The 27,103-nt window shown below is 47.3% G+C and overlaps 1 protein-coding gene across 1 annotated transcript in view; it reads right to left on the bottom strand.

Annotated features, from left to right (window-relative positions):
• Positions 1-209: 209 nt before the first annotated feature.
• Positions 210-27,103, bottom strand: part of LOC147725245 (GTPase IMAP family member 8-like) — a 350,212-nt gene continuing 323,318 nt past the window's right edge. Inside the window, exon 11 of the mRNA XM_086967149.1 lies at positions 210-1,135. Coding sequence (XP_086823275.1) covers positions 375-1,135 — 761 coding nt within the window. The 3' untranslated portion in view covers positions 210-374. The remainder of the gene's footprint in view (positions 1,136-27,103) is intronic.

Genomic DNA, 27,103 nt, shown 5'->3' with positions numbered 1-27,103 from the left:
TTTGGTATTCACACAATGCATGCATAGTTTTTTTGAAACTGCTCTCCTTCTGCTTGTGAGTGGGGGTCTCTGCCTCAACGGTGTTGTCACAGATTATTATATTGAGGCATGGACATCAAACTCTGCAGGTAGTTCATGAATTACAAAAAGTAGTAAATGCACACAAGAGTGATAGTTTACCTTTGTTATTCAGGACAAAATGTTTTTTTGTATATGAATCTTTTATTAATGTGTCAAAAATGAATTTATAGGTAACCAGGTTCATAGGAAGCATACATGTTTTGTGATGCACCAGAAGACTAAAAAGCAAAGTGTGTTATAGAGAATCAACAATAAATGAACATCTAACATACAGGAGTAGAAAAAAGGTAGATTTACCCTATAGAGTGGCTCCCCAAAAGGTGGTAAGTTCGTTGGGGGGCCTGCCCTAGCTTATAATATCTGCCCCCATTCTCGTCCAGCATCTTGTCTATAACATGCATGAGCTCCCCCATCTGCTGGTACCTCTCTTCTCTTGTCGCTCGGTTGTTGAAGGCACAGACCCTCCATCCACAGCTCTCCACCAGCTCTCTAAGATTCTTCCCAGAGCTACGCACAAAGGTTTCTATACTTTTACTTCCCAGGTCCTCTTTACGTGTAAACACGACCACCGTGAACTGTAGCGCGTCCACCCCAAAGAGGCACTGGATCCTTTGCGTGGACTCCCGCTCTCCTAATGTGAAACGTCCGGCCGGAAGCACGAGGAGGAGGGCATGTGGGCCTGGGGAAGAGAGCTCTGCACAGGGCTTTATAACTGCCGAGAGCTCCTCGTCAGGGACCCTTAGGGAAAGGAAGCCCGGAGTGTCCACCACTAGTAAAGACCTGCCTCCCCACACTCCCCGGCCCCTCTGACACTCTTTGGTCACTTGTACTGCCGAGGTTCTGGACTCAAACAACTCCATCCCCAGGAGGCTGTTCCCCGTGGCGCTTTTCCCGGCTGCGACCCGGCCGAAGAGGATCAGTCTCAGCTCACCCCACCGTCTCCTTGTGAAAGAAGCAGCACTAGAGGGAGTGGAGGGAGGCATGCTGCGAGGTCGCAGGATTTCACCAACATCTTCACCTCCCTCCCACCTCAGTCCACCTCTGCAGCGGGCATCTGTGAAGGGAACATTCAGAAATCAGTGCTCCATAACTGATAGTACACACTTAATTCACAAGTCAGTGCAAGGACTGCTCCAGAACCGATAGTACATGCCTCATTCACAAGTCAGTGCAAGGACTGCTCAAGAAGTGATAGTACACACCTCATTCACAAGTGAGCACAAGAACTGCTCCAGAGCTGATAGTACACACCTCATTCACAATTCAGAGCAAGAATTGCTCCAGAACTGATAGGACACGCCTCATTCACAGGTCAGTGCAAGGACTGCTCCAGAGCTTATAGTACATGCCTTATTCACAAGTCAGTGCAACAGTTCTGCTCCAGAACTGATAGTACACACCTCATTCACAAGTTAGAGCAGGGACTGCCAACCAAGTGACAACAGAAACATGTACATTTCTAACAAAGTTTTCTGTCTGCAAGTCTTCAGGAACAGTTCTACAAAACCTGTTTCTTTCTATATTTTACTCCCTCTAGGATTGTGAAATGGGGGACTGGGAAAGATACACACTGTCCATGCAGTGCTGAAGTCAGGGCTGATTCAATCCATATGTTTGCTACATGAGCCAAATTAGGAGCATTAATAAATAAAATTCAAAGCTTCCTTGATCAGGTGTTATCTCACAATGTACTTTTAACACCTTCCACTTTATTACTGGGTGCACATGACTCGATGGAAAGAACGGAGGGGCCCTAATATTCATTGCAATGGCTACTTTTAGGGTTTGCATTGCGTCTGCCTGGTTGGACTCTAACCCCCCCATTGTTCACGCACTGGCTAGCTCAGTTCTACTCCGTTTACTCACTTGAAAATGCAATATACACTAAAAAAGGGCACCAAGCAAAAAAAAAAGGATTAATCATCTGGAAACCTCTCTCTCGTTGGCTTAACCCACCAATCTCTGAAGCACGAGAGGATATTGTTTAGGATATTTTTAAAGTTAATTATTTTTCAGATAAATTAGGAAATATAGGAAATACACTTCAAGCCTTTGGGCGGGAGGTTGGGGGTTGCTTCACTTTGTAAAGATATTTCCTTTGTTATATATTTTCCATTCATTGCAATTGAGAATAATAAAAAGAGAACTGATAGTACACTCCTCATTCATAGGTCACTGCAAGGACTGCTCCAGAACTGATAGTACACTCCTCATTCATAGGTCACTGCAAGGACTGCTCCAGAACTGATAGTACACTCCTCATTCATAGGTCACTGCAAGGACTGCTCCAGAACTGATAGTACACTCCTCATTCACAGGTCAGTGCATGGACTGCTCCAGAACTGATAGTACACTCCTCATTCACAAGTCAGTGCAAGGACTGATCGAGAGCTAATAGTACACACCTCATTCACAAGTCAGTGCAAGGACTGATCGAGAACTGATAGTACATACCTCATTCACAAGTCAGTGCAAGGACTGATCGAGAACTGACAGCACACGCCTCATTCACAAGTCAGTGCAAGGACTGATCGAGAACTGATAGTACATACCTCATTCACAAGTCAGTGCAGGGACTGATCGAGAACTGATAGTACATACCTCATTCACAAGTCAGTGCAAGATCTACTCGAGAATCTATAGTACATGCCTTATTCACAAGTCAGTGCAGGCACTGCTCCAGAACTGATAGTACACGCCTCCTTCACAAGTCAGTGCAAGGACTGCTCCAGATCTGATATTACACGCCTCATTCATAGGTCACTGCAAGGACTGCTCCAGAACTGATAGTACACTCCTCATTCACAAGTCAGTGCAAGGACTGATCGAGAGCTAATAGTACACACCTCATTCACAAGTCAGTGCAAGGACTGATCGAGAGCTAATAGTACACACCTCATTCACAAGTCAGTGCAAGGACTGATCGAGAACTGACAGCACACGCCTCATTCACAAGTCAGTGCAAGGACTGATCGAGAACTGATAGTACATACCTCATTCACAAGTCAGTGCAGGGACTGATCGAGAACTGATAGTACATACCTCATTCACAAGTCAGTGCAAGATCTACTCGAGAATCTATAGTACATGCCTTATTCACAAGTCAGTGCAGGCACTGCTCCAGAACTGATAGTACACGCCTCCTTCACAAGTCAGTGCAAGGACTGCTTCAGAATTGATAGTACACGCCTTATTCACAAGTCAGTCCAAGGACTGATCGAGAACTGATAGTACACGCCTCATTCACAAGTCAGTGCAAGATCTCCTCGAGAATTTATAGTACACGCCTCACTCACAGGTCAGTGCAGGCACTGCTCCAGAACTGATAGTACACGCCTCCTTCACAAGTCAGTGCAAGGACTGCTCCAGAACTGATAGTACTCGTCTCATTAGCAAGTCAGTGCAAGGACTGATCGAGAACTGATAGTACACCCCTCATTCACAAGTCAGTGCAAGGACTGATCGAGAACTGATAGTACATGCCTCATTCACAAGTCAGTGCAAGGAGTGATCGAGAACTGATAGTACATGCCTCATTCACAAGTCAGTGCAAGATCTCCTCGAGAATTTATAGTACACGCCTCATTCACAAGTCAGTGCAGGCACTGCTCCAGAACTGATAGTACTCGTCTCATTAACAAGTCAGTGCAAGGACTGCTCCAGAATTGATAGTACACACCTCATTCACAAGTCAGTGCAGAGACTGCTCCAGAACTGAGAGTACATGTCTCATTAACAAGTCAGTGCACTGACTGCTCCAGAAGTGATAGTGTCGAAACTTGGCAGAGATTGCTGTTAGCATGAACTGAAGCCATTTAGTTTTTTGGTATCCGTTTTAGTTAAGCCAAGTGTTTTCCATGTGCTTCCCCATCTGTGCTGTTGCCTGCTTCTCCACTACCCCTTAGTCATCCTCTATAGTTAGCTCCTTCAGCACTGAACATGAGTACTGTGCATGCTCGGAGAGGCGTTAGCTGTTAGGATGCATCTGTCATATATTTAACTGTCAGGCTATTTTAACTGATGTCAGCAGTATTATAGCTCCTCCCACTCTGTTGACTAAGTAATTCTGATGTATCCTTGTAAGCAACTGACTATTTGTGTGTACATTTGGACCGCCTCTTTTTGAGCCACCATACTTACTCTGCAGTAAAAGGTGTATATAAGGCCCATGGTTTCTGTACTCCATGTGCTGCCTCATACATCGCCTGAGGGTTCTGTATCGATGTAGTTCCATTCTCCTATAAAACATGTGCATTCACCGGACGCGCAGCGGACGAGCGCAGCGGGAGCGCCTAAGGCAAGCCCGTCTGCGCCCGTCCGCGCCGGATCTGCGCCTAGTGCCGGAAATCCTGCCCGTTTACTTGACCTACAATACTCTAAACTCGACCTATGTAGGCTCAACCAATGCTGCTGTGACCACCCGACTAGAACTGATTTCAGGAACACCGACATTATCCCCACTTGTCCCTCCTGTGGTTTCCCATTGACTATTACACCTAACCCGTCCAACTCACCCTCTCACGGAAAAGCGCGGCCTGTCATTACTAACCAACCACAGGCCACCACTTCGGACAATCGATCTCACACAGTGTCACATAGGAATAGTTCTCTCAAATGCATATTACTTAATGTTAGGTCTATGCCTAAGCATAAACACGAGATTGAAGCTTTACTCGTCGATCACAGTACTGATCTCATGTTCCTCACTGAAACCTGGGCATCTCAGACCTCCGGCCCTGACTGGAACACTGCATTGCCCGTAGGCTACTCTGTCGAATGCATGAATCGAACAGGATCTATAGATGGAGGAATCGCGATAATCTATAGATCACACCTCAAAATAATTACCTGCCCTCAACTAGACTTAGAGGCTTAAGCTATGACCTTTAAGATCAAAGAAAACAATCACTTGATTTTTGAGGGACTGTTAGTGTACCGCCCCCCCGGCCCCAGAGATCCCTTCACCAAAGCTCTACACACTTTCCTAGAAACCACGTTTGACGCAGTCACCTATACTATCCTAGGTGATTTCAACTATCACCTAGAGATATATAATGATTCGGACTCTGCTACTCTTCTTGACAACCTTCTCAGCTTCGACATGAAGCAACTGATTGACAAACCTACTCACTCAGCAGGACATACCCTCGATGGGATCTTTTCCAACAGCTATTCTATTAAAATTATATCTATCACCCCTATACCTTGGGCGGATCATAATGCCATCTTCTTTAACTTACAAATAAAAAATCCTATAAATCAGCGCAGAAGTTACCTACCTCCTCAAACATCCCAGCCTTGGAAAAAAATTGAATCCAACCTACTCGCTGAGACGCTGAATAGAAATCCCCCTGACTTTGTTTGTGGCAACAGTGAAGATTGGGCTTCCAATTTCAACAAATGGATCACAGAGGCAGTCAATGAACTAGCCCCAATCGAATCAAGAAACCCAGAACACGGCTCGTTACCGCTCAATGGTATACGGCCAAGGTAAAAACAGTCAAGATAAAGTGCAGACGCTCAGAGCGGACCTGGCGCTCTGACTACAGCCACGAAAAAAAATTGAAATATTTAAAAACTCTACAGGAGAATAAAACCACTATAGTCCAAGCAAAACCCGCTTACTTCACAGAAAAAATTCAAAACTCTACAAACTCCTCCAGGGAACTTTTCAAAACTGTTGCCCACTTAACAAAAACTCCTCGAGACACAGTATTTAGTCCTGATCAGAGTTTTATTGATGGAATGGCCACCTTCTTCCAAAAGAAAGAGCAAACAGTATATGACGACCTTAGCACCATGGTATCCGTCACACCCTTTAACGAAGTTGGACATACTGATCTAACCCCCCCTGCTTCTCCAGCTTCTCTGCACTCGAAAAACTGCAAGTCTATGACTTAATTACCCAGATGAAATCTGGCTCTCCACTGGACCCATGCCCCCCCCTTACGTGCTGCATCAAATCCCTGAGACCATCACAAACACCCTGACTCCTCTGCTTAATAAAATCATGTCTCAAGGAGAGTTTCCAAAAAACTGGAAAATGGCCTGTATCAGACCTATTCTCAAAAAAAACTCTCTTGACCCTTCTGAGCCCAAACACTATTGTCCCATCTCCTGTCTGCCCCTACCTGCAAAAATCTCAGAAAAAGCTATGAACCTGGAAATAAGGCGGCATGTGGAGGAAAAGAAGCTACTCGATCCCTCACAACATGGCTTCAGACCCCTACACTCCACGGAATCAGCCCTCATCATGGCCACTGAAAAAATTCGTAAAACCATCGACGAAGGTGGGCGGTCGGCCCTGATATTATTAGACCTCACAGCGGCCTTCGACACCGTAAATCACTCCGTCCTATTAAAAAGAATTACGTCCCTAGGTTTCACCGGCTCTGCCCTGGCCCTCATCACCTCCTTTCTAATTCTCCGTACCAACCAAGTGATCTGGAATGGTCTACAATCCGTCGGATTCTCTCTTCCGGGTGGAGTCCCACAGGGCTCGGCACTGTCACCAACACTATTCAATCTATACGTCACCCCCCTAGCTGCCCTGATTAGATCCCATGGCCTACAATTGGTGTCTTACGCCGACGACACATAAATCATTGTGTCCATGTCACAATCCATTGACGATACGGCGGAGTGTTTTAGGAACTGCCTTACTCAGGTTAAGAACTGGATGAGCAATAATTTTTTAAGACTGAACACAGACAAAACTGAAGTCATTGAGTCCGGTCACAAACCCTCCATCTGGAGCAACCTATGGTGGCCCCCTGAAGCAGGAGTTTGCCCTCTCCCCGTAGACAAGGTCAGAAACCTTGGCTTCTTATTAGATAAAGAACTCTCTTGCAAAGCCCAGGTGAAACAGGTGACTTCCGCCTGTTTCCACAGCATTAAATTGCTCAGGAAAGTCCTACCCTACATCCGGGACACGCTAAGAAAAACGGTGATGGGAGCCCTTGTAATGTCCCGGATAGACAACTGTAACTCCCTCTACCTGGGAGCAGGTGAAAAACAGTTGTCTAAACTCCAGGCAATCCAAAATGTGGCAGCCAGAGCCTTACTGAATCTCCCCAGACGCCTCCCTACATCCAAAGCTATTCGGGAACGGCATTGGCTCCCACTCAGACGTCGCATTCAATTTAAAGCTCTCTGCCTGGTTCACCGATCTCTACACGGCAAGGGATCTGACGACTTCAATAACCTACTGCCCCGATATGTACCCTTGCGTACACTGAGGTCAGCCACCCACGACCTAGCCTGCCAACCCAGAATAAACAGAGCCCTTTGGGGGGGAAAGTCCTTTTCCTAGCAGGCGGCTAAAATCTGGAACTCGCTACCCCCAGCACTTCGTGCCCAAAAATCCAAAACGAGCTTCAGGAAAGATCTAAAGACCTGGCTTTTTACTTAAAATGATCTGCCCCACGGCCTTCCCCTACTCTCTGTATCTTTATCACCAAGACGCTGCGGCATTCTTGCGCTCTACAAATATTTCAGTCAGTCAGTCAGTCATTCATGAGTCCTAATGAAATACTCTTTTGACATTACTGCTTCCGTGCCAATCTCTACTTTGTCAGTCTAAATGACCAGTGTGCAAAAGGGCGAACCCCTGCACCAGGAAAGGCTCACCCCACAAAAGTACACATCTCATTCACAAGTGACAGCAAGGACTGCTTGAGAACTGATAGTACATGCCTCATTGACAAGTCAGTGCAATGACTGCTTGAGAACTGCTAGTAAATGCCTCATTCAAAAGTCAGCACAAGCAGTGCTCGAGAACAGCTAGTACACACCTCATTCACAAGTGAGGGCATGGACTGCTTAAAACTGATAGAACACACTTCATTCACAAGTCACTGCAAGGGCTGCTTCAGAACTGATAGTACACGCCTCATTCACAAGACACTGCAAGGAGTGCTCCAGAACTGATAGTACACGCCTCATTCACAAATGAGTGCAAAGACTGTTCTAGAACAGATACTACGTACCTCTTTCAGAAGTCAGTGCAAGGACTGCTCCAGAAGCGGTAGTACATGCCTCACTCACAAGTGAGTGTAAGGACTGCTCCAGAACTGATAGTACACACCTCATTCACAAGTAAGTGCAAGGACCGTTCCAGAACTGATAGTACACGCTATATTCAAAAGTGAGTAGAAGGACTGCTTCAGAACTTGATAGTACATGCCTCATTCACAAATGTGTGCAAAGAATGCTATAAAACAGATACTACACACCTCTTTCACAAGTGAGTGCAAGGACTGCTCAGAACTGATTGTACACACTTCATTTATAAGTGAGTGCAAGGACTGCGCTAGAGCTGATAGTACACACCTCATTTATAAGTGAGTGCAAGGACAGCTCCAGAACTGGTAGTGCACACCTCATTCACAAGTCACTGCAAGGAGTGCTCCAGAACTGATAGTACATGCCTCATTCACAAATGAGTGCAAAGACTGCTCTAGAACAGATACAACACACCTCTTTCACAAGTCAGTGCAAGGACTGCTCTAGAACTGATAGTACACACCTCATTCACAAGTCAGTCCAAACGAATGCTACAGAACTGATAGTATACACCTCATTCACAAGTGAGTGCAAGGACTGCTCCAGAACTGATAGTACAAGCCTCATTCACAAGTCAGTGCAAGGACTGCTACAGAACTGATAGAATACGTCTAATTCACAAGTCAGTACAAGGAATGCTCCAGAACTAATAGTACATGCCTCAATCACAAGTCAGTGCAAGGACTGCTCCAGAACTGATAGTACACAAGTCATGCACAATCAGTGCAATGACCACTACAGAACTGATAGTACACACCACATTCAAAAGTCAGTTCAAGGACTGCTCCAGAACTGATAGTACACGCCTCATTCACAAGTCAGTGCAAGGACTGCTACAGAACTGATAGAATACGTCTAATTCACAAGTCAGTACAAGGACTGCTCCAGAACTAATAGTACATGCCTCAATCACAAGTCAGTGCAAGGACTGCTCCAGAACTGATAGTACATGCCTCATTTACAAGTGAGTGTAAGGTCTGTTCCAGAACTGATAGTACATGCCTCATTCACAAGTCAGTGCAATTACTGCTCCAGAACTGATAGTATACACCTCATTCACAAGAGACTGCAAAGACAGCTCCAGAACTGATAGTACACGCCTCATTCACAAGTGAGTGCAAGGACTGTTCCAAAACTGATAGTACACGCCTCATTCACAAGTCAGTGCAAGGACTGCTCGAGAACTGCTAGTACGTGCCTCCTTCACATGTGAGTGCAAAGACTGTTGCAGAACTGTGTTCATCTTGTGTCGATCAGGAAAGCACATGTGCTTTCCTGATCAACACGAGACGAACACAGTTGAGGACCCTCCTTTGCAGGACCGGAATTACTACATCCGGGATTGTTTCTTATCAGAGATTCTTTTCCTGCCAATACTACATCTAACACACGGGGAAGTGCACTAAACTTAGAACCCAAAATATACCTATTACGAATATATGAAAGACTATCAATTTGAACATTCTGTATTCACATTTCAAGCCATGAAGAAGTCCCTGGATGGGACGAAACGCGTTGCCGGTTTCAAAAGTGGCGTTTCCAAAAGTTTTCAGAGAATGAAAAATAAAAAATGAACTGAAAACGAACATCGACTCGTATTTGGAACAAAATCCTTTGAATTGTTTTTGAATTTGCAATAACTTGTGTACAGAGTGTGCCGGGCTATTATGTGTCTGTATTTTGAGGAATGCTAGGTTCTTTTGGATTCAGCTTCCGAAGTAAGGAGGTATAGGGAATTGTGCTTCCAGCCCGTGTCTTGCACCTTTGCTTCTTTAATACCGATAGGGATCTTAAGACTTGTGCAGACAATTATGCTTTGATTCCCGTCTTTGTATATTTTGTGTATATAAGGCCCATGGTTTCTGTACTCCATGTGCTGCCTCATACATTGCCCGAGGGTTCTGTATCAATGTAGTTCCACTCATGAGTCCTAATGAAATAATCTTTTGATATTACTGCCTCCGTGTCAATCTCTACTTTATCAGTTTAAAGGAACAGTGCGCAAAAGGGCAAACCCCTGCACCAGGTGAACCCCTGAAAAGGCTCACCCCACAAAAGTACACGTCTCATTCACAATTGACTGCAAGAACTGCTCAAGAACTGATAGTAAATGCCTTATTCACAAGTCAGTGCAAGGACTGATCGAGAACTGATAGTACACGTCTGATTCACAAGTCAGTGCACTGACTGCTCCGGAAGTGATAGTGTCAAAACTTGGCAGAGATTGCTGTTAGCATGAACTGAAGCCATTTTGTTTTTTGGTATCCATTTTAGTTAAACCGAGTGTTTTCCATGTGCTTCCCCATCTATGCTATTTCCTGCTTCTCCACTACGCCCGAGTCATCATCTATAGTTATCTCCTTCAGCACTGAACATGAGTACTGTGCATGCTCGGAGAGGCCTTAGCTGTTAGGATGCATCTGTCATATATTTAACTGTCAGGCTATTTTAACTGATGTCAGCAGTATTATAGCTCCTCCTACTCTGTTGACTAAGCAAATCTGATGTATCCTTGTAAGCAACTGACTATTTGTTTGTACACTTGTACCGCCTCTTTTTGAGCCTCCATACTTACTCTGCAGTAAAAGGTGTATATAAGGCCCATGGTTTCTGTACTCCATGTGCTGCCTCATACATTGCCTGAGGGTTCTGTATCGATGTAGTTCCACTCATGAGTCCTAATGAAATACTCTTTTGATATTACTGCCTCCGTGCCAATCTCTGCTTTGTCAGTGTAAAGGAACAGTGCGCAAAAGGGCAAACCCCTGCACCAGGTGAACCCCTGAAAAGGCTCACCCCCACAATAGTACACGCCTCATTCACAAGTCAGTGCAAGGCCTGCTTGAAAACTGCTAATAAATGCCTCATTCAAAAGTCAGCGCAAGGAGTGCTCAAGAACAGCTAGTATACGCCTCGTTCACAAGTGAGTGCAAGGACTGATCCAGAACTAATAGTACATATCTAGTTCACAAGTGAGTGCAAGGACTGCTCCAGAACTGCTAGAATATGCCTCATTCACACGTCAGTGCAGGGAATGCTCCAGAACTGTAGTACACGCCTGATTCACAAGTGAGGGCATGGACTGCTTGAAACTGATAAAACACACCTCATTCACAAGTGAGTGCAAGGACAACTCCAGAACTGATTGTACGCACCTCATTCACAAGTAAGTGCAAGGACCGTTCCAGAACTGATAGTACATGCCTTATTCAAAAGTGAGTGCAAGGACTGTTTCAGAACTGATAGTACATGCCTGTAGGAGAGTAGGGTCTGCTATCCTATGGTCACCCCAAATTTTTGCTTTTTGCTTCACTGGTTTCTGACTTAATGTGGCTGTGGGCCTGCTAATCAGACCCACAGCCTGCTGTTCTCTCTCTAAATTACTGCCAATGCACTCTAGGTGCATTACGAATTGGAACTGGTTCACCTTATGAGCCCCTGTAATAGTGCACCCTAGGTGCCCAGGGCATAGGTGTATCCAAGGCCTACCAGGGGCTGCAGCACGTATTGTGCCACCCCTGGCCTGGCCTCCATATTTGACACAACTGGCTGATCACTCAGCTGGGGTAAGTCGGTGTAACCACCTCTTACTTAGGTACAGTATGTCTGTGCCTAACCCTAAACTGGACACATATGTTCCTATCAGCCACTCCTATGGAAGGCCTCATCAATCCTGGAGGCAGAGTGCTTGGAAATATGTGAGATGGTGCTCTGGCATGAGCTGAGCCTGTCTGCAGCTGTCGGGAACCACTCCCTAAGCTGTTCCGGGATATTGCCATACCATATACTCTTAAGTGCATTATAATCCTCGCGGTTAAATGCTATCTTTGGTTTGGCTTTATCAAAACATGTCGAGTAAGGTGTCATACGAATTGGAATACTATCCCCTCGCCAATTCTGGCGACGGGGATAGCATTCCACCCTTCTAGAGGGATACGACATGTGTGTAACCCTAACCCCGGTTAAAGTTAAACAGAGCCTCAGCTTCACAAAATGGACGCTGCCACCACAGACACAAGTCTGGCCTCCTGCTGCTGACCGAAACTCGGCAGATGGTGGCCTGGACAAAGGGTTTCCTGCCTTGGGAGGTGCGAGCACCACCCCAGACAGGATTTTGTGTATTGGGTAGGACAGGGCTGAATAGAATCAGACATGCCCGGGGCACACAAGGTGTCCCCGTGCATAGGCCAGCCCAAACCGGTTCTGGGGCCTTCCAGCCCCAGTCCTGGCGCGGAGCTGGACAAAGGAAAGGGGGTGTAACCGCCCCCATTCCTGGTTCCTCCCAGAGGAGGGACCTAGTAGGTGATCCACCCCCTAGATTGGGAATAAGAGGGGGAGCAGTGCCATTGCACAGCAGATCATCCCGAAATCAACTTAAAACTAAGAAGAAGACTGGACTTCGACATTCTGCTGCACAGAAGACTGAAGAAGAATCTCCCTTGTGGCCAAGGAGTGACCACCCTGTGAACACAGGCACCAACCAGCAACTCGACGTCTGCTTTGCCGCCGCCTCCCGCCGGAGCCCGAGCCCAGAGCCCGACAAGAACCAGATTCCCAGACCTCTCAGAGCCCGATCCACAGTCCCTGCAAAGAAGGGACCCGTGGAGGCACCGAGTGACGTGGGACCGGACCTCTTGGAAGACACTCGTAAAGCTGACTGCGCAGCTTCTGAGGCATCCTCGACGTTGTGCTTTGGGGACTGAGAACCCCCACCACCGAGCAGCCCTTGCACCGAAGATCAGCCCCCCAGCATCTCCACGATCTGTGTGGGGCCCTTTTGCACTGTGCCACTCGACGCGCCATCCCGGCCACTAGCCACGCGGCCAGCGGCCATCTTGGCGACGAACCCGAAGATTTAAACAGCAGGTCTGGTTGCTCCAGACCTACCCAAGCTCCTGTGAAAAGGAGCACTCGCTCTGACCTTGCTGGTCCGAGTGAACAGCATCTTTCAACTTCTGCGTGGCTTGCATTTGCCAAGGCCTGTTTGCTCCGATCAGGTCGCCGACACCGCCAACAGCGAGAAGCCTACGTGGGACAGCTCGTGACCGACTCCTGGACGTCCTCAACCCCGGGTATCCACGTGGCTGCAGAAAGAAGCTACCCGACAACGCCTGTTTGCACCCGACATCGCCTGGTTCCAATCTGGTTCCACGGTAGTCACTGGCTAGTGACTTTGAACACTGTCCCCTCTGCTTTCAGGTCTTCAACTCTTCAGATCCACCCTTGGATCCACCGGAACTCTTCTCATCGAGCCGCCTGCAGCATCTTCAGCTCCAAGCACCATCGACCAGCGTGACGAAACCCGACACATCTTCGACCCTGTGCACCCGCTTCCTGTGGGTGAGGTAACTCAGCTCCGCCGGTGCTCCTGCACTGGTACACATCCCAAGGGCCTGTGTTTTAAGTTTCAGCTCCGTAGGTCACTCGGAAGTTTCCTAACTTTCTAACTTTGTGCTTTTTACGCACCATAGACTTTGTATTGTAAAGTGCGTGCACTTTGAACACTGCACCCGAGTCCCGTGGGCCTTTCCCGACTTAGTTATTTCCAGTCTCGAATAGCTCCAGCGATTCCCAAGGCCCTAGGCCTCTTCACTTTCCTCCTGGTATCTCTTATACCACTTATTTAGTATATGGTTTAGGTGGCCCCTAGGGCTCATCCATATTGTGCAACTTTTGTGTATTTTAAACTGTCTTGTGATTTAACGCTTGTGCTTCTGTGCTCATAAAGAGTCCAGGGGATTTTATAGTTAATAAATCAATATATATTTTCAATATATATCTGTGTGGTGTCCCTTTCATTTGGTATTCAAGGGGGTTGTGTATGGTATAACAGCTGGCTTCACATGCCTTTCAGAGTTTAGCCTAAGACTGCTTTGTCCACGTTACCACTAGGATAACTGGTCTACAAGGTTGAATTACAACCATCATCATAAGGGTTGCTTGGCATGGTACAAAGTGATCACTAGAACTAGTGAGCATTATATACCAGGCCAACTTCTCACATTGGTGAGCAGCGGATTGGGATCTGAGCTTGCTGTTGTTTTACCATTACAATCTTTGAGATTATCATTTGAAAGATCATACAGGTACCTGCTAGGTACATATAAAACAAGACTAGTATACTTAAGTTCTACTGAACTTAGTTGTTGTAGAGCAAAGGGAGTAGCACACCCTAGCTACAACTACTAGATAGGTTTAGTAGGTAAACACCAGTGTAGGTAGATTGCAACACATCCACCCACACTAGAGCAATGTCTGGAGCAGAGGGTTCCACTGGGAATGTCTCTGTTGAGAGTGACCCTCCAAGGGCACCATCCAAATTTGCTATTTTTCCCTTTAAGGAATTAAGACAGCTTTGTGTCTTAAGGGGTCTGAAGACAGGGCCTTCCCCTACTGCAGACCACCTAAGAGAGCTTTTGGATCAGTCTGAAGCTCTAAAGACCTCTAAAGCAAACCCCACAGGGAATGCTGAAGGAGGCCATCCTTCAGAGGATGACACTGTAGACCCCCCTGCCCCTATCATCCTAGTAGATGAGGATGCCTCCATCACTGGAGCTCCTCAAGTAGATGTAGAGGAAGAGGAAGAAGAAGAGGGGGAGGAGGTGGAAAGCAGTGAGTCAGATGATGACAGAGATAGTCAGGTGCTGGTCAGTAGACTGAACCAGGCTAACTTAAGTCAACTTGGGAATGAATCAGGTAACAACCCATTCAGACCCTCAGGTGGACTTAACCAGGAGCCTAGGAGGAGAAGGATTCACTCAGGTGACTCTGACAACTCCTATGCTTCTAGAGGTTCTCATGGTCACTCCAGAAGGAGGATGACTAGCCCTCAGAGAAGGGAACATGAGACCAAATTGAGAGAATCTCAAATTAGAGAGGCTGAATTGAGAGTCCAGAGACAAGAGTTAGAGATTGCCCTGGCCCAAGAGAAACTTGCTAGAGCAAGACAGCCTAGAGAGAGTGGGGTAATAGAACCCACTGGTGGCAGCAATATCCACAAGGATAAAGACAGGTCTTTTGATAATAGAAACCTGAGTAAGATTGTGCCCCCCTACAAAGCTGGGGATGACATCCATAAATGGATTACTGCAATGGAGAGAGCCTGCAGAGTACAGCAGATCCCTCAGGAGCAGTGGGCAGCAATCTTGTGGCTCTCCTTTGAAGGTAGAGGCCGAGACAGACTCCTCACAGTTAGTGATGGGGATTCTAGAAACTACCTGGTCCTGAAGAGTGCTCTGATTGATGGGTTAGGCTTAACCACTGAACAGTACAGGTTAATGTTCAGAGATACCCAGAAGACACAGACTCAGGACTGGTCTGAATTTGTTGAGTGTGCCACTAAGGCTCTGGAGGGATGGTTGCTGGGAAGCAAGGTTACAGACTATGAAGGATTGTATAATTTGCTGATGAGAGAACAAATTTTAAATAATTGTCAGAACCAGCAGTTGCATCAACATTTGGTTGACTCAGATTTGACCTCTCCCCAAGAATTGGGAAAGAGGGCAGATAAATGGGTAAGAACCAGAGTTAAGCAAAAGAACCAGAACCAGAACCAGGGTGGTGACCAGAAGAAAACAGACCAGAAGGGTGGGGAGCAGAAAACTAAAGACCAGAGGTCTTCAACAGGGCCCCAAACTGAGACAGAGGGTGGGTCCCAAACTTCCAAGAAGAAGAAGAAAGAAGGTCAGAAGAAACCCTGGTGTAAAACTTGTAAGAACACCTCTCACTGGACAAGTGAGTGTAAAAAGGGTGGAGCCCCCAGCACTGCAGCCCCTAAGGCACCTGCACCCACTAGTACAGTTAGCAGTGTTGGTCCTCAAGCCAAGGGTTTAGTGGGAATCACTTTGGGAACTGAAGGAGATTCTGACCTAGTCAGAACTCTTACACAGGCTGTTCTGGTTTGTGAAGGGGACATAGATTTGACCCCTGACATAAGTCCCAGTAACCTGGGCAAATACAGACAGACACCTTTGATTAACAACAAAGTGGCTCAAGCTTACAGGGACACATGTGCCAGTGTCACTATGGTGACACCTAACTTTGTGGACCCTGGACAATACATGCCAGGCGATGATTACCTGGTGACCAATGCCAGCAATGTCACTACTACACATAGTGTGGCACTTGTTAACTTTTCCTGGGGAGGGGTAACTGGCCTAAAGAAAGTTGTGGTTAGTGCTGATCTCCCAGTAGAATGTTTGTTGGGCAATGACCTGGAGAACTCTCTATGGTCAGAAGTTGAGTACAGGACTCATGCAGAGATGTTAGGGATATCATCACATGTCCTTGCTGTGACCAGGTCACAGGCCAAAAAGTGCCTCTCTGAACCTCAGGTCTTGGATCCTGGAACAATGGACCAAGTACCTCCCAAGAAGAAGAACAGGAGGGTTAAGGCTGCGCCTTCCCAACTGCCTACAAGTGAGGATCAGGCTTCACAGGAAACTGATCTTGAGACCCCTGAAGGAACTGTCCCTGAAGAACTTGAACCTGATCAGGTTGAGTTTCTGGGGGCAGGGGGACCTTCTAGGGCAGACTTGGGGCAGGCTCAGTTATCCTGTCCTTCTCTTGAACCCCTCAGACAGCAGGCTGCTGCTGAGGCTGCTGGGAATGCTCAAGGTGCCCATAAAGTATATTGGGACGATGGACTCCTTTATTCAGAGGCTAGAGACCCCAAGCCTGGTGCTACCAGGAGGTTGGTTATACCTCTGCAATTTAGGGGCTTCCTACTCACCTTGGCTCATGATATTCCTTTAGCAGGACACCTAGGCCAGAACAAGACTTGGGACAGGCTTGTCCCTCACTTTCACTGGCCTCACATGTCTGAAGACACCAAGGAGTTTTGTCGCTCCTGTGAAACCTGCCAAGCCAGTGGTAAAGCAGGTGGAACAACAAAGGCCCCCCTGATACCACTACCTGTGGTGGGGGTTCCCTTTGAAAGAGTGGGGATTGATATTGTTGGACCAATGGATCCCCCTACAGCATCTGGGCACAGATTCATACTGGTGGTAGTGGATCATGCCACCAGGTACCCAGAGGCAATTCCCCTTAGGACCACAACAGCTCCTGTTGTGGCCAGGGCCTTACTTGGAGTTTTCTCCAGAGTGGGGTTTCCTAAGGAGGTAATATCAGATAGAGGTACCAACTTCATGTCTGGATATTTGACAGCTATGTGGAAGGAATGTGGTGTCAACTACAAGTTCACCACCCCTTATCACCCACAATGCAATGGGCTTGTTGAGAGATTTAACAAGACCCTAAAGGGCATGATTAAAGGATTACCTGAAAAGCTCAGGCGAAGATGGGACATCCTTCTGCCCTGCCTTTTGTTCGCTTACAGAGAGGTCCCTCAAAAGGGGGTTGGCTTCAGCCCCTTTGAATTGTTGTTTGGGCACCCTGTAAGAGGACCCCTGTGTCTTGTGAAGGAAGGATGGGAGTTACCTCTCAAAAAGCCTAAACAGGACATAGTGGACTATGTACTTGGTCTCCGCTCCAGGATGGCAGAGTACATGGAAAAGGCATCCAAAAACCTTGAGGCTAGCCAAGAATTACAAAAAGCTTGGCATGACCAAAAGGCTGTCCTTGTTGAATTTCAGCCTGGACAGAAGGTATGGGTGTTGGAGCCAGTGGCCCCAGCAGCACTCCAAGACAAGTGGTCTGGACCCCATACAATTCTGGAAAAGAAGGGAGAGGTTACCTACTTGGTGGACCTAGGAACTCCCAGGAGCCCCCACAGGGTGCTCCATGTGAACAGATTGAAGGCATATGTCAGCAGGGCAGACATGGGCTTGCTCATGGCTACAGATGAGGGACAGGAGGAAGAGAGTGACCCTCTCCCAGACCTGCTCACTCAGAACCCTGAGGATGGCTCAGTTGATGGTGTGGCCTTAGGTGGCAGCCTCACTGAACATCAGCAACATGACTGCAGACAAGTTCTACAGGCATACAGGCATATGTTCTCATTGACACCCAGTCAGACTAACTGGTGTACACATGTGGTGGACACTGGTGACAGTCTTCCTGTAAAAAGCAAAATTTACAGGCAACCTGACCACGTCAGGGACTGTATAAAGACTGAGGTGCAAAAGATGCTGGAATTAGGTGTCATTGAGCCTTCAGAGAGCCCCTGGGCTAGCCCAGTGGTTCTGGTCCCCAAACCTCACACCAAAGATGGCAAGAGAGAGATGAGGTTCTGTGTGGATTACAGAGGACTCAATGCTGTCACCAGGACAGATGCACACCCTATTCCAAGGGCAGATGAGCTCATTGACAAGTTGGCTTCTGCCAAATATTTGAGCACATTTGACTTAACAGCTGGCTACTGGCAAATCAGGTTAGCTGAGGAGTCTAAAGCCAAGACAGCATTTTCTACCCCTAGTGGGCATTATCAGTTTGTGGTGATGCCCTTTGGTTTGAAAAATGCACCTGCCACCTTCCAAAGGTTGGTGAACCAAGTCCTCACTGGGTTGGATGACTTTTGTGCAGCTTATCTGGACGATATTGCTGTCTTTAGCTCCACCTGGGAGGATCACCTGATCCACCTGAAGGAAGTGCTTGAGGCTCTGCAGAAGGCAGGCCTCACTATCAAGGCAACAAAGTGCCAGATAGGGCAGAGCAAGGTTGTATACCTGGGCCACCTTGTAGGTGGAGGCCAAGTTCAACCACTGGAGAGTAAGATCCAGACCATCAAGGACTGGTCCCCTCCAACTACCCAGACTCAGGTCAGAGCTTTCTTGGGCCTGACTGGGTACTACAGGAAGTTTGTTAAGAACTATGGGTCCATTGTGACTCCTCTTAATGATCTGACATCCAAGAAGATGCCCAAAAAGGTTCAGTGGACAGAAATCTGTCAAAAGGCATTTGATGACCTGAAGAAGGCCATGTGCTCTGCACCTATCCTGAAGAGTCCTGACTACTCAAGAGAGTTCATTGTCCAAACAGATGCTTCTGAGTTGGGAGTGGGAGCAGTGCTTTCACAGCTTAATGTAGATGGCCAGGACCAGCCCATTGCTTTCATTAGCAGAAGGCTGACCCCCAGAGAGAAACGTTGGTCAGCTATAGAGAGGGAGGCCTTTGCTGTGGTGTGGGCCCTGAAGAAGTTGAGACCATACTTATTTGGCACTCACTTCAAGATTCAGACCGACCATAAGCCCCTCCTATGGCTTAATCAGATGAAGGGTGAAAACCCCAAACTACTCAGGTGGTCCATTTCCCTACAGGGGATGGACTTTACAGTGGAGCACCGCCCAGGGACTGACCATGGCAACGCAGATGGTCTCTCCAGGTACTTCCACTTAGAACATGAAGACACAACTGGTCAAGGTTAGTCTAATGTCCCTGCGTTTGGGGGGGGGTTATGTAGGAGAGTAGGGTCTGCTATCCTATGGTCACCCCAAATTTTTGCTTTTTGCTTCACTGGTTTCTGATTTAATGTGGCTGTGGGCCTGCTAATCAGACCCACAGCCTGCTGTTCTCTCTCTAAATTACTGCCAATGCACTCTAGGTGCATTACGAATTGGAACTGGTTCACCTTATGAGCCCCTGTAATAGTGCACCCTAGGTGCCCAGGGCATAGGTGTATCCAAGGCCTACCAGGGGCTGCAGCACGTATTGTGCCACCCCTGGCCTGGCCTCCATATTTGACACAACTGGCTGATCACTCAGCTGGGGTAAGTCGGTGTAACCACCTCTTACTTAGGTACAGTATGTCTGTGCCTAACCCTAAACTGGACACATATGTTCCTATCAGCCACTCCTATGGAAGGCCTCATCAATCCTGGAGGCAGAGTGCTTGGAAATATGTGAGATGGTGCTCTGGCATGAGCTGAGCCTGTCTGCAGCTGTCGGGAACCACTCCCTAAGCTGTTCCGGGATATTGCCATACCATATACTCTTAAGTGCATTATAATCCTCGCGGTTAAATGCTATCTTTGGTTTGGCTTTATCAAAACATGTCGAGTAAGGTGTCATACGAATTGGAATACTATCCCCTCGCCAATTCTGGCGACGGGGATAGCATTCCACCCTTCTAGAGGGATACGACATGTGTGTAACCCTAACCCCGGTTAAAGTTAAACAGAGCCTCAGCTTCACAAAATGGACGCTGCCACCACAGACACAAGTCTGGCCTCCTGCTGCTGACCGAAACTCGGCAGATGGTGGCCTGGACAAAGGGTTTCCTGCCTTGGGAGGTGCGAGCACCACCCCAGACAGGATTTTGTGTATTGGGTAGGACAGGGCTGAATAGAATCAGACATGCCCGGGGCACACAAGGTGTCCCCGTGCATAGGCCAGCCCAAACCGGTTCTGGGGCCTTCCAGCCCCAGTCCTGGCGCGGAGCTGGACAAAGGAAAGGGGGTGTAACCGCCCCCCTTCCTGGTTCCTCCCAGAGGAGGGACCTAGTAGGTGATCCACCCCCTAGATTGGGAATAAGAGGGGGAGCAGTGCCATTGCACAGCAGATCATCCCGAAATCAACTTAAAACTAAGAAGAAGACTGGACTTCGACATTCTGCTGCACAGAAGACTGAAGAAGAATCTCCCTTGTGGCCAAGGAGTGACCACCCTGTGAACACAGGCACCAACCAGCAACTCGACGTCTGCTTTGCCGCCGCCTCCCGCCGGAGCCCGAGCCCAGAGCCCGACAAGAACCAGATTCCCAGACCTCTCAGAGCCCGATCCACAGTCCCTGCAAAGAAGGGACCCGTGGAGGCACCGAGTGACGTGGGACCGGACCTCTTGGAAGACACTCGTAAAGCTGACTGCGCAGCTTCTGAGGCATCCTCGACGTTGTGCTTTGGGGACTGAGAACCCCTACCACCGAGCAGTCCTTGCACCGAAGATCAGCCCCCCAGCATCTCCACGATCTGCGTGGGGCCCTTTTGCACTGTGCCACTCGACGCGCCATCCCGGCCACTAGCCACGCGGCCAGCGGCCATCTTGGCGACGAACCCGAAGATTTAAACAGCAGGTCTGGTTGCTCCAGACCTACCCAAGCTCCTGTGAAAAGGAGCACTCGCTCTGACCTTGCTGGTCCGAGTGAACAGCATCTTTCAACTTCTGCGTGGCTTGCATTTGCCAAGGCCTGTTTGCTCCGATCAGGTCGCCGACACCGCCAACAGCGAGAAGCCTACGTGGGACAGCTCGTGACCGACTCCTGGACGTCCTCAACCCCGGGTATCCACGTGGCTGCAGAAAGAAGCTACCCGACAACGCCTGTTTGCACCCGACATCGCCTGGTTCCAATCTGGTTCCACGGTAGTCACTGGCTAGTGACTTTGAACACTGTCCCCTCTGCTTTCAGGTCTTCAACTCTTCAGATCCACCCTTGGATCCACCGGAACTCTTCTCATCGAGCCGCCTGCAGCATCTTCAGCTCCAAGCACCATCGACCAGCGTGACGAAACCCGACACATCTTCGACCCTGTGCACCCGCTTCCTGTGGGTGAGGTAACTCAGCTCCGCCGGTGCTCCTGCACTGGTACACATCCCAAGGGCCTGTGTTTTAAGTTTCAGCTCCGTAGGTCACTCGGAAGGTTCCTAACTTTCTAACTTTGTGCTTTTTACGCACCATAGACTTTGTATTGTAAAGTGCGTGCACTTTGAACACTGCACCCGAGTCCCGTGGGCCTTTCCCGACTTAGTTATTTCCAGTCTCGAATAGCTCCAGCGATTCCCAAGGCCCTAGGCCTCTTCACTTTCCTCCTGGTATCTCTTATACCACTTATTTAGTATATGGTTTAGGTGGCCCCTAGGGCTCATCCATATTGTGCAACTTTTGTGTATTTTAAACTGTCTTGTGATTTAACGCTTGTGCTTCTGTGCTCATAAAGAGTCCAGGGGATTTTATAGTTAATAAATCAATATATATTTTCAATATATATCTGTGTGGTGTCCCTTTCATTTGGTATTCAAGGGGGTTGTGTATGGTATAACAGCTGGCTTCACATGCCTTTCAGAGTTTAGCCTAAGACTGCTTTGTCCACGTTACCACTAGGATAACTGGTCTACAAGGTTGAATTACAACCATCATCATAAGGGTTGCTTGGCATGGTACAAAGTGATCACTAGAACTAGTGAGCATTATATACCAGGCCAACTTCTCACAATGCCCCAATCACAAGTGAGTGTAAGGACAGCTCCAGAACTGATAGTACACGCCTCATTCACAAGTGAGTGTAAGGACTGTTCCAGAACTGACAGTACATGCCTCATTCACAAGTCAGTGCATAGACTGCTCCAGAACTGATAGTACACACCTCATTCACAAGAGACTGCAAAGACAGCTCCAGAACTGATAGTACACACCTCATTCACAAGTGAGTGCAAGGACTGTTCCAGAACTGATACTACACGCCTCATTCACAAGTCAGTGCAAGGACTGCTTGAGAACTGCTAGTACACGCCTCCTTCACAAGTGAGTGCAAAGACTGTTGTAGAACTGATAGTACACACCTCCTTCACAAGTGAGTGCAAGGACTGCTCCAGAAGCGATAATACATGCCTCACTCACAAGTGAGTGCAAGGACTGCTCCAGAAATGATAGTACACACCTCATTTACAAGTCAGTGCAAGGACTGCCCCAGATCTGATACTACACACCTCATTCATAAGTCAGAGCTGGGACTGCTACAGAACTGATAGTACACGCCTTATTCACAAGTCAGTGCAAGGAATGCTCCAGAACTGATAGTACACGCCTCATTCACAAGTCAGTGCAAGGGCTGCTCGAGAACTGCTAGTACACCCCTTCTTCACAACTCAGTGCACTGACTGCTCCGGAAGTGATAGTGTCGAAACTTGGCAGAGATTGCTGTTAGCATGAACTGAAGCCATTTTGTTTTTTGGTATCCATTTTAGTTAAACCGAGTGTTTTCCATGTGCTTCCCCATCTATGCTGTTTCCTGCTTCTCCACTACGCCTGAGTCATCATCTATAGTTATCTCCTTCAACACTGAACATGAGTACTGTGCATGCTCAGAGAGGCCTTAGCTGCTATGATGCACCTGCCATGTATTTAATTGTCAGGGTATTTTAACTGATGTCAGCAGTATTATAGCTCCTCCCACTTTTTTGACTAAGTAATTCTGATGTATCCTTGTAAGCAACTGACTATTTGTGTGTACACTTGTACCGCCTCTTTTTGAGCCTTCATACTTACTCTACAGTAAAAGGTGTCTATAAGGCCCATGGTTTCTGTACTCCATGTGCTGCCTCATATATCCCCTGAGGGTTCTGTATTGATGTAGTTCCACTCATGAGTCCTAATAAAATACTCTTTTGATATTACTGCTTCCGTGCCAATCTCTACTTGGTCAGTTTAAAGGAACAGTGCGCAAAAGGGCAAACCCCTGCACCAGGTGAACCCCTGAATAGATTCACCCCCACAATAGTACACGTCTCATTCACAAGTGACTGCAAGAACTGCTCGAGAACTGATAGAACATGCCTCATTCACAAGTCAATGCAAGGAGTGCTCGAGAAAAGCTAGTACACGCCTCATTCATAAGTGAGTACAAGGACTGCTCCAGAACTGCTAGTACACACCTCATTCACAAGAGACTGCAAAGACAGCTCCAGAACTGATAGTACACGCCTCATTCAAATGTGAGTGCAAGGACTGCTCGAGAACTGCTAGTAAATGCCTCATTCAAAAGTCAGCGCAAGGAGTGCTCGAGAACAGCTAGTATACGCCTCATTCAAAAGTGAGTGCAAGGACTGATCCATAAAAATAGTACACATCTAGTTCACAAGTGAGTGCAAGGACTGCTCCAGTACTGCTAGTACACGCCTCATTTACAAGTCAGTGCAAGGACTGCTTGAGAACTGATAGTACATGCCTCATTCAAAAGTGAGTGCAAGGACTTCTCGAGAACTGCTAGTAAATGCCTCATTCAAAAGTCATGATTCAGAAAGGGGGTGGTGCTGAACAGAGTGTCTGAATTAAGCAGACCACTCTTGCCCAGTCCAAAGATCAGGGCTTGATCCATCACCGTTTTTTAGCTCACTGCACCATCCCAGCTCAGAACTTGGCTATATGCAAATTAGTCTGACCCTGGCCCAGTGCATCATGGGAACAGGGCAGACCAAACTACCAAGCCAATTCTTATACTGGGAAGGAAACAAGCTTCTGGGGACCGGTTTCTGGCATTTCAGCCGTCTTCGGCCCGGCTTGCTTGAATCCTAATGGTGCAATGAGCAAGGGACTCACATCTGAGTATACCCTTCCACGCTTATGGTAGACAAAAATGATTCAGAAAAGGGGGTGGTGATGAACAGAGTGTCTGAATTAAGCAGACCACTCTTACCCAGTCCAAAGATCAGGACTTGATCCATCACCGTTTTTTAGCTCACCGCACCATCCCAGCTCAGAACTTGGCTATATGCAAATTAGTCTGACCCTGGCCCAGTGCATCATGGGAACAGGGCAGACCAAACTACCAAGCCAATTCTTATACTGGGAAGGAAACAAGCTTCCGGGGACCGGTTTCTGGCATTTCAGCCGTCTTCGGCCCGGCTTGCTTGAATCCTGATGGTGCAATGAGCAAGGTACTCACATCTGAGTATACCCTTCCACGCTCATCACCACCCCCTTTTCTGAATCATTCAAAAGTCAGCACAAGGAGTGCTCGAGAACAGCTAGTATACGCCTCATTCACAAGTGAGTGCAAGGATTGATCCAGAACTAATAGTACACATCTAGTTCACAAGTGAGTGCAAGGACTGCTCCAGTACTGCTAGTACACGCCTCATTCACAAGTCAGTGCAAGGACTGCTTGAGAACTGCTACTACATGACTCATTCGCAGGTCAGTGCAAGGACTGCTTGAGAACTGCTAGAACATGACTCATTCACAAGTGAGTGTAAGGACTGCTCTGAAACTGGTAGTACACACCTTGTTCACAAGTGAGTGCAAGGACTGCTCCAGAACTGCTAGAATATGCCTCATTCACATGTCACTGCAGGGACTGCTCCAGAACTGTAGTACACGCCTCATTCACAAGTGAGGGCATGGACTGCTTAAAAATGATAGAACACAACACATTCACAAGTGAGTGCAAGGACTGCTCCAGAACTGATTGTACACACCTCATTCACAAGTAAGTGCAAGGACCGTTCCAGAACTGATAATGCACGCCTCATTCACAAGTGAGTGCAAGGACTGTTCCAGAACTGATAGTACACGCCTCATTCACAAGTCAGTGGAAGGACTGCTCGAGAACTGCTAGTACACGCCTCCTTCACAAGTGAGTGCAAAGACTGTTGCAGAACTGATAGTACACACCTCCTTCCAAGTCAGTGCAAGGACTGCTCCAGAAGCGATAGTACATGCCTCACTCTCAAGTAAGTGCAAGGACTGCTCCAGAAATGATAGTACACACCTCATTTACAGGTCAGTGCAAGGACTGCCCTAGATCTGATACTACACACCTCATTCATAAGTCAGAGCAAGGACTGCTACAGAACTGATAGTACACGCCTTATTAGCAAGTCAGTGCAAGGAATGCTCCAGAACTGACAGTACACGCCTCATTCACAAGTCAGTGCAGGGGCTGCTCGAGAACTGCTAGTACACGCCTCCATCACAAGTGAGTGCAAAGACTGTTGCAGAACTGATAGTACACGCCTTATTCACAAGTCAGTGCAAGGACTGCTCCAGAACTGATAGTACACACCTCCTTCACAAGTCAGTGCAAGGACTGCTCCAGAACTGATAATACAAGCCTCATTCACAAGTCAATGCAAGGAGGTTTGCTCCAGAACTGATAGTACACAAGTCATTCACAAGTCAGTGCAATGACCACTACAGAACTGATAGTACACACCACATTCAGAAGTCAGTTCAAGGACTGCTCCAGAACTGATAGTACACGCCTCATTCACAAGTCAGTGATAGGACTGCTACAGAACTGATAGAATACGTCTAATTCACAAGTCAGTACAAGGACTGCTCCAGAACTAATAGTACAAGCCTCAATCACCAGTCAGTGCAAGGACTGCTCCAGAACTGGTAGTACATGCCTCATTTACAAGTGAGTGTAAGGTCTGTTCCAGAACTGGTAGTACATGCCAATCAGTCAATCAGTCAATCAGTCAATACATCTTTATTTCGGTTAATAAAAACCATAAAAGCAATGCAGTACAAAAAATCATAACATACACATTATATACACAATAAAATTTATACAGAAATAAGATATACACATAATTGCAGTTCAAAAAATCTAAAACAGTTAAAATCTTTGATACAAAGAGAGAGGGGACAAAATCTGTATCAAAAGTATAACGCCCAACCCTATTTTCAGACAGTCCTCAATCAGTTATGTGTTCTCCTGATAGTGAGTTCAATAGGGTGAGTCTGATTTTATTTATACACGCTGCCGCTACCAAAAAACTGGCCACACTATGCGTATCCTGCATAGAATCAAGCATTTGTAAATGTAGGAGGGCAGGCCTCACCTGGACGAATTTTAGTTCCTTCAGAACAGGGTATAAATTTTTTTTACGGGGTACCAGAAAGTGCTCGCAAAACATCACCAAGTGGAGCGTGTCCTGTGTAGAGAAACTATCACAGGTGCAGGGTGGAATATCTTCAGGGGTTCCCCACTTCAGGTAGGTACCTAGTGTGAGGTGGATGAGGTTGAACCTGAATCTAACTAAAAGGAAACGATGGTAAGAGTTGGTCACGTATTTAAGATAGGGTTCCATGACTGGGGAGATCACAAGTTGATAGATTGATCTCACCATAGGTTTCCTGAATTCAACTTCCTCCCTTACCGACTCAAGTAAATTGAGGAAGTTGCGCTTAATCCAACCCACATCCTCGTTCCTGAGGCCCTGTGGTGATAGGTAAATTTCCGGACGCCCCAGCCTCATGCATGCCGCTCTAACATACACAAGCCAGGGTATTCTATCTACTCTATCCAGGGCCATACAATCTTTGAGTATTAGGTGGTTAAGCG

Source organism: Lissotriton vulgaris, chromosome 4_1 (assembly GCF_964263255.1).
Source record: "Lissotriton vulgaris chromosome 4_1, aLisVul1.2, whole genome shotgun sequence".
NCBI lineage: Eukaryota > Metazoa > Chordata > Amphibia > Caudata > Salamandridae > Lissotriton > Lissotriton vulgaris.
The sequence above is the reverse complement of the archived record's forward strand: the minus strand, read 5'-3'. Positions and strand labels throughout refer to the sequence as shown.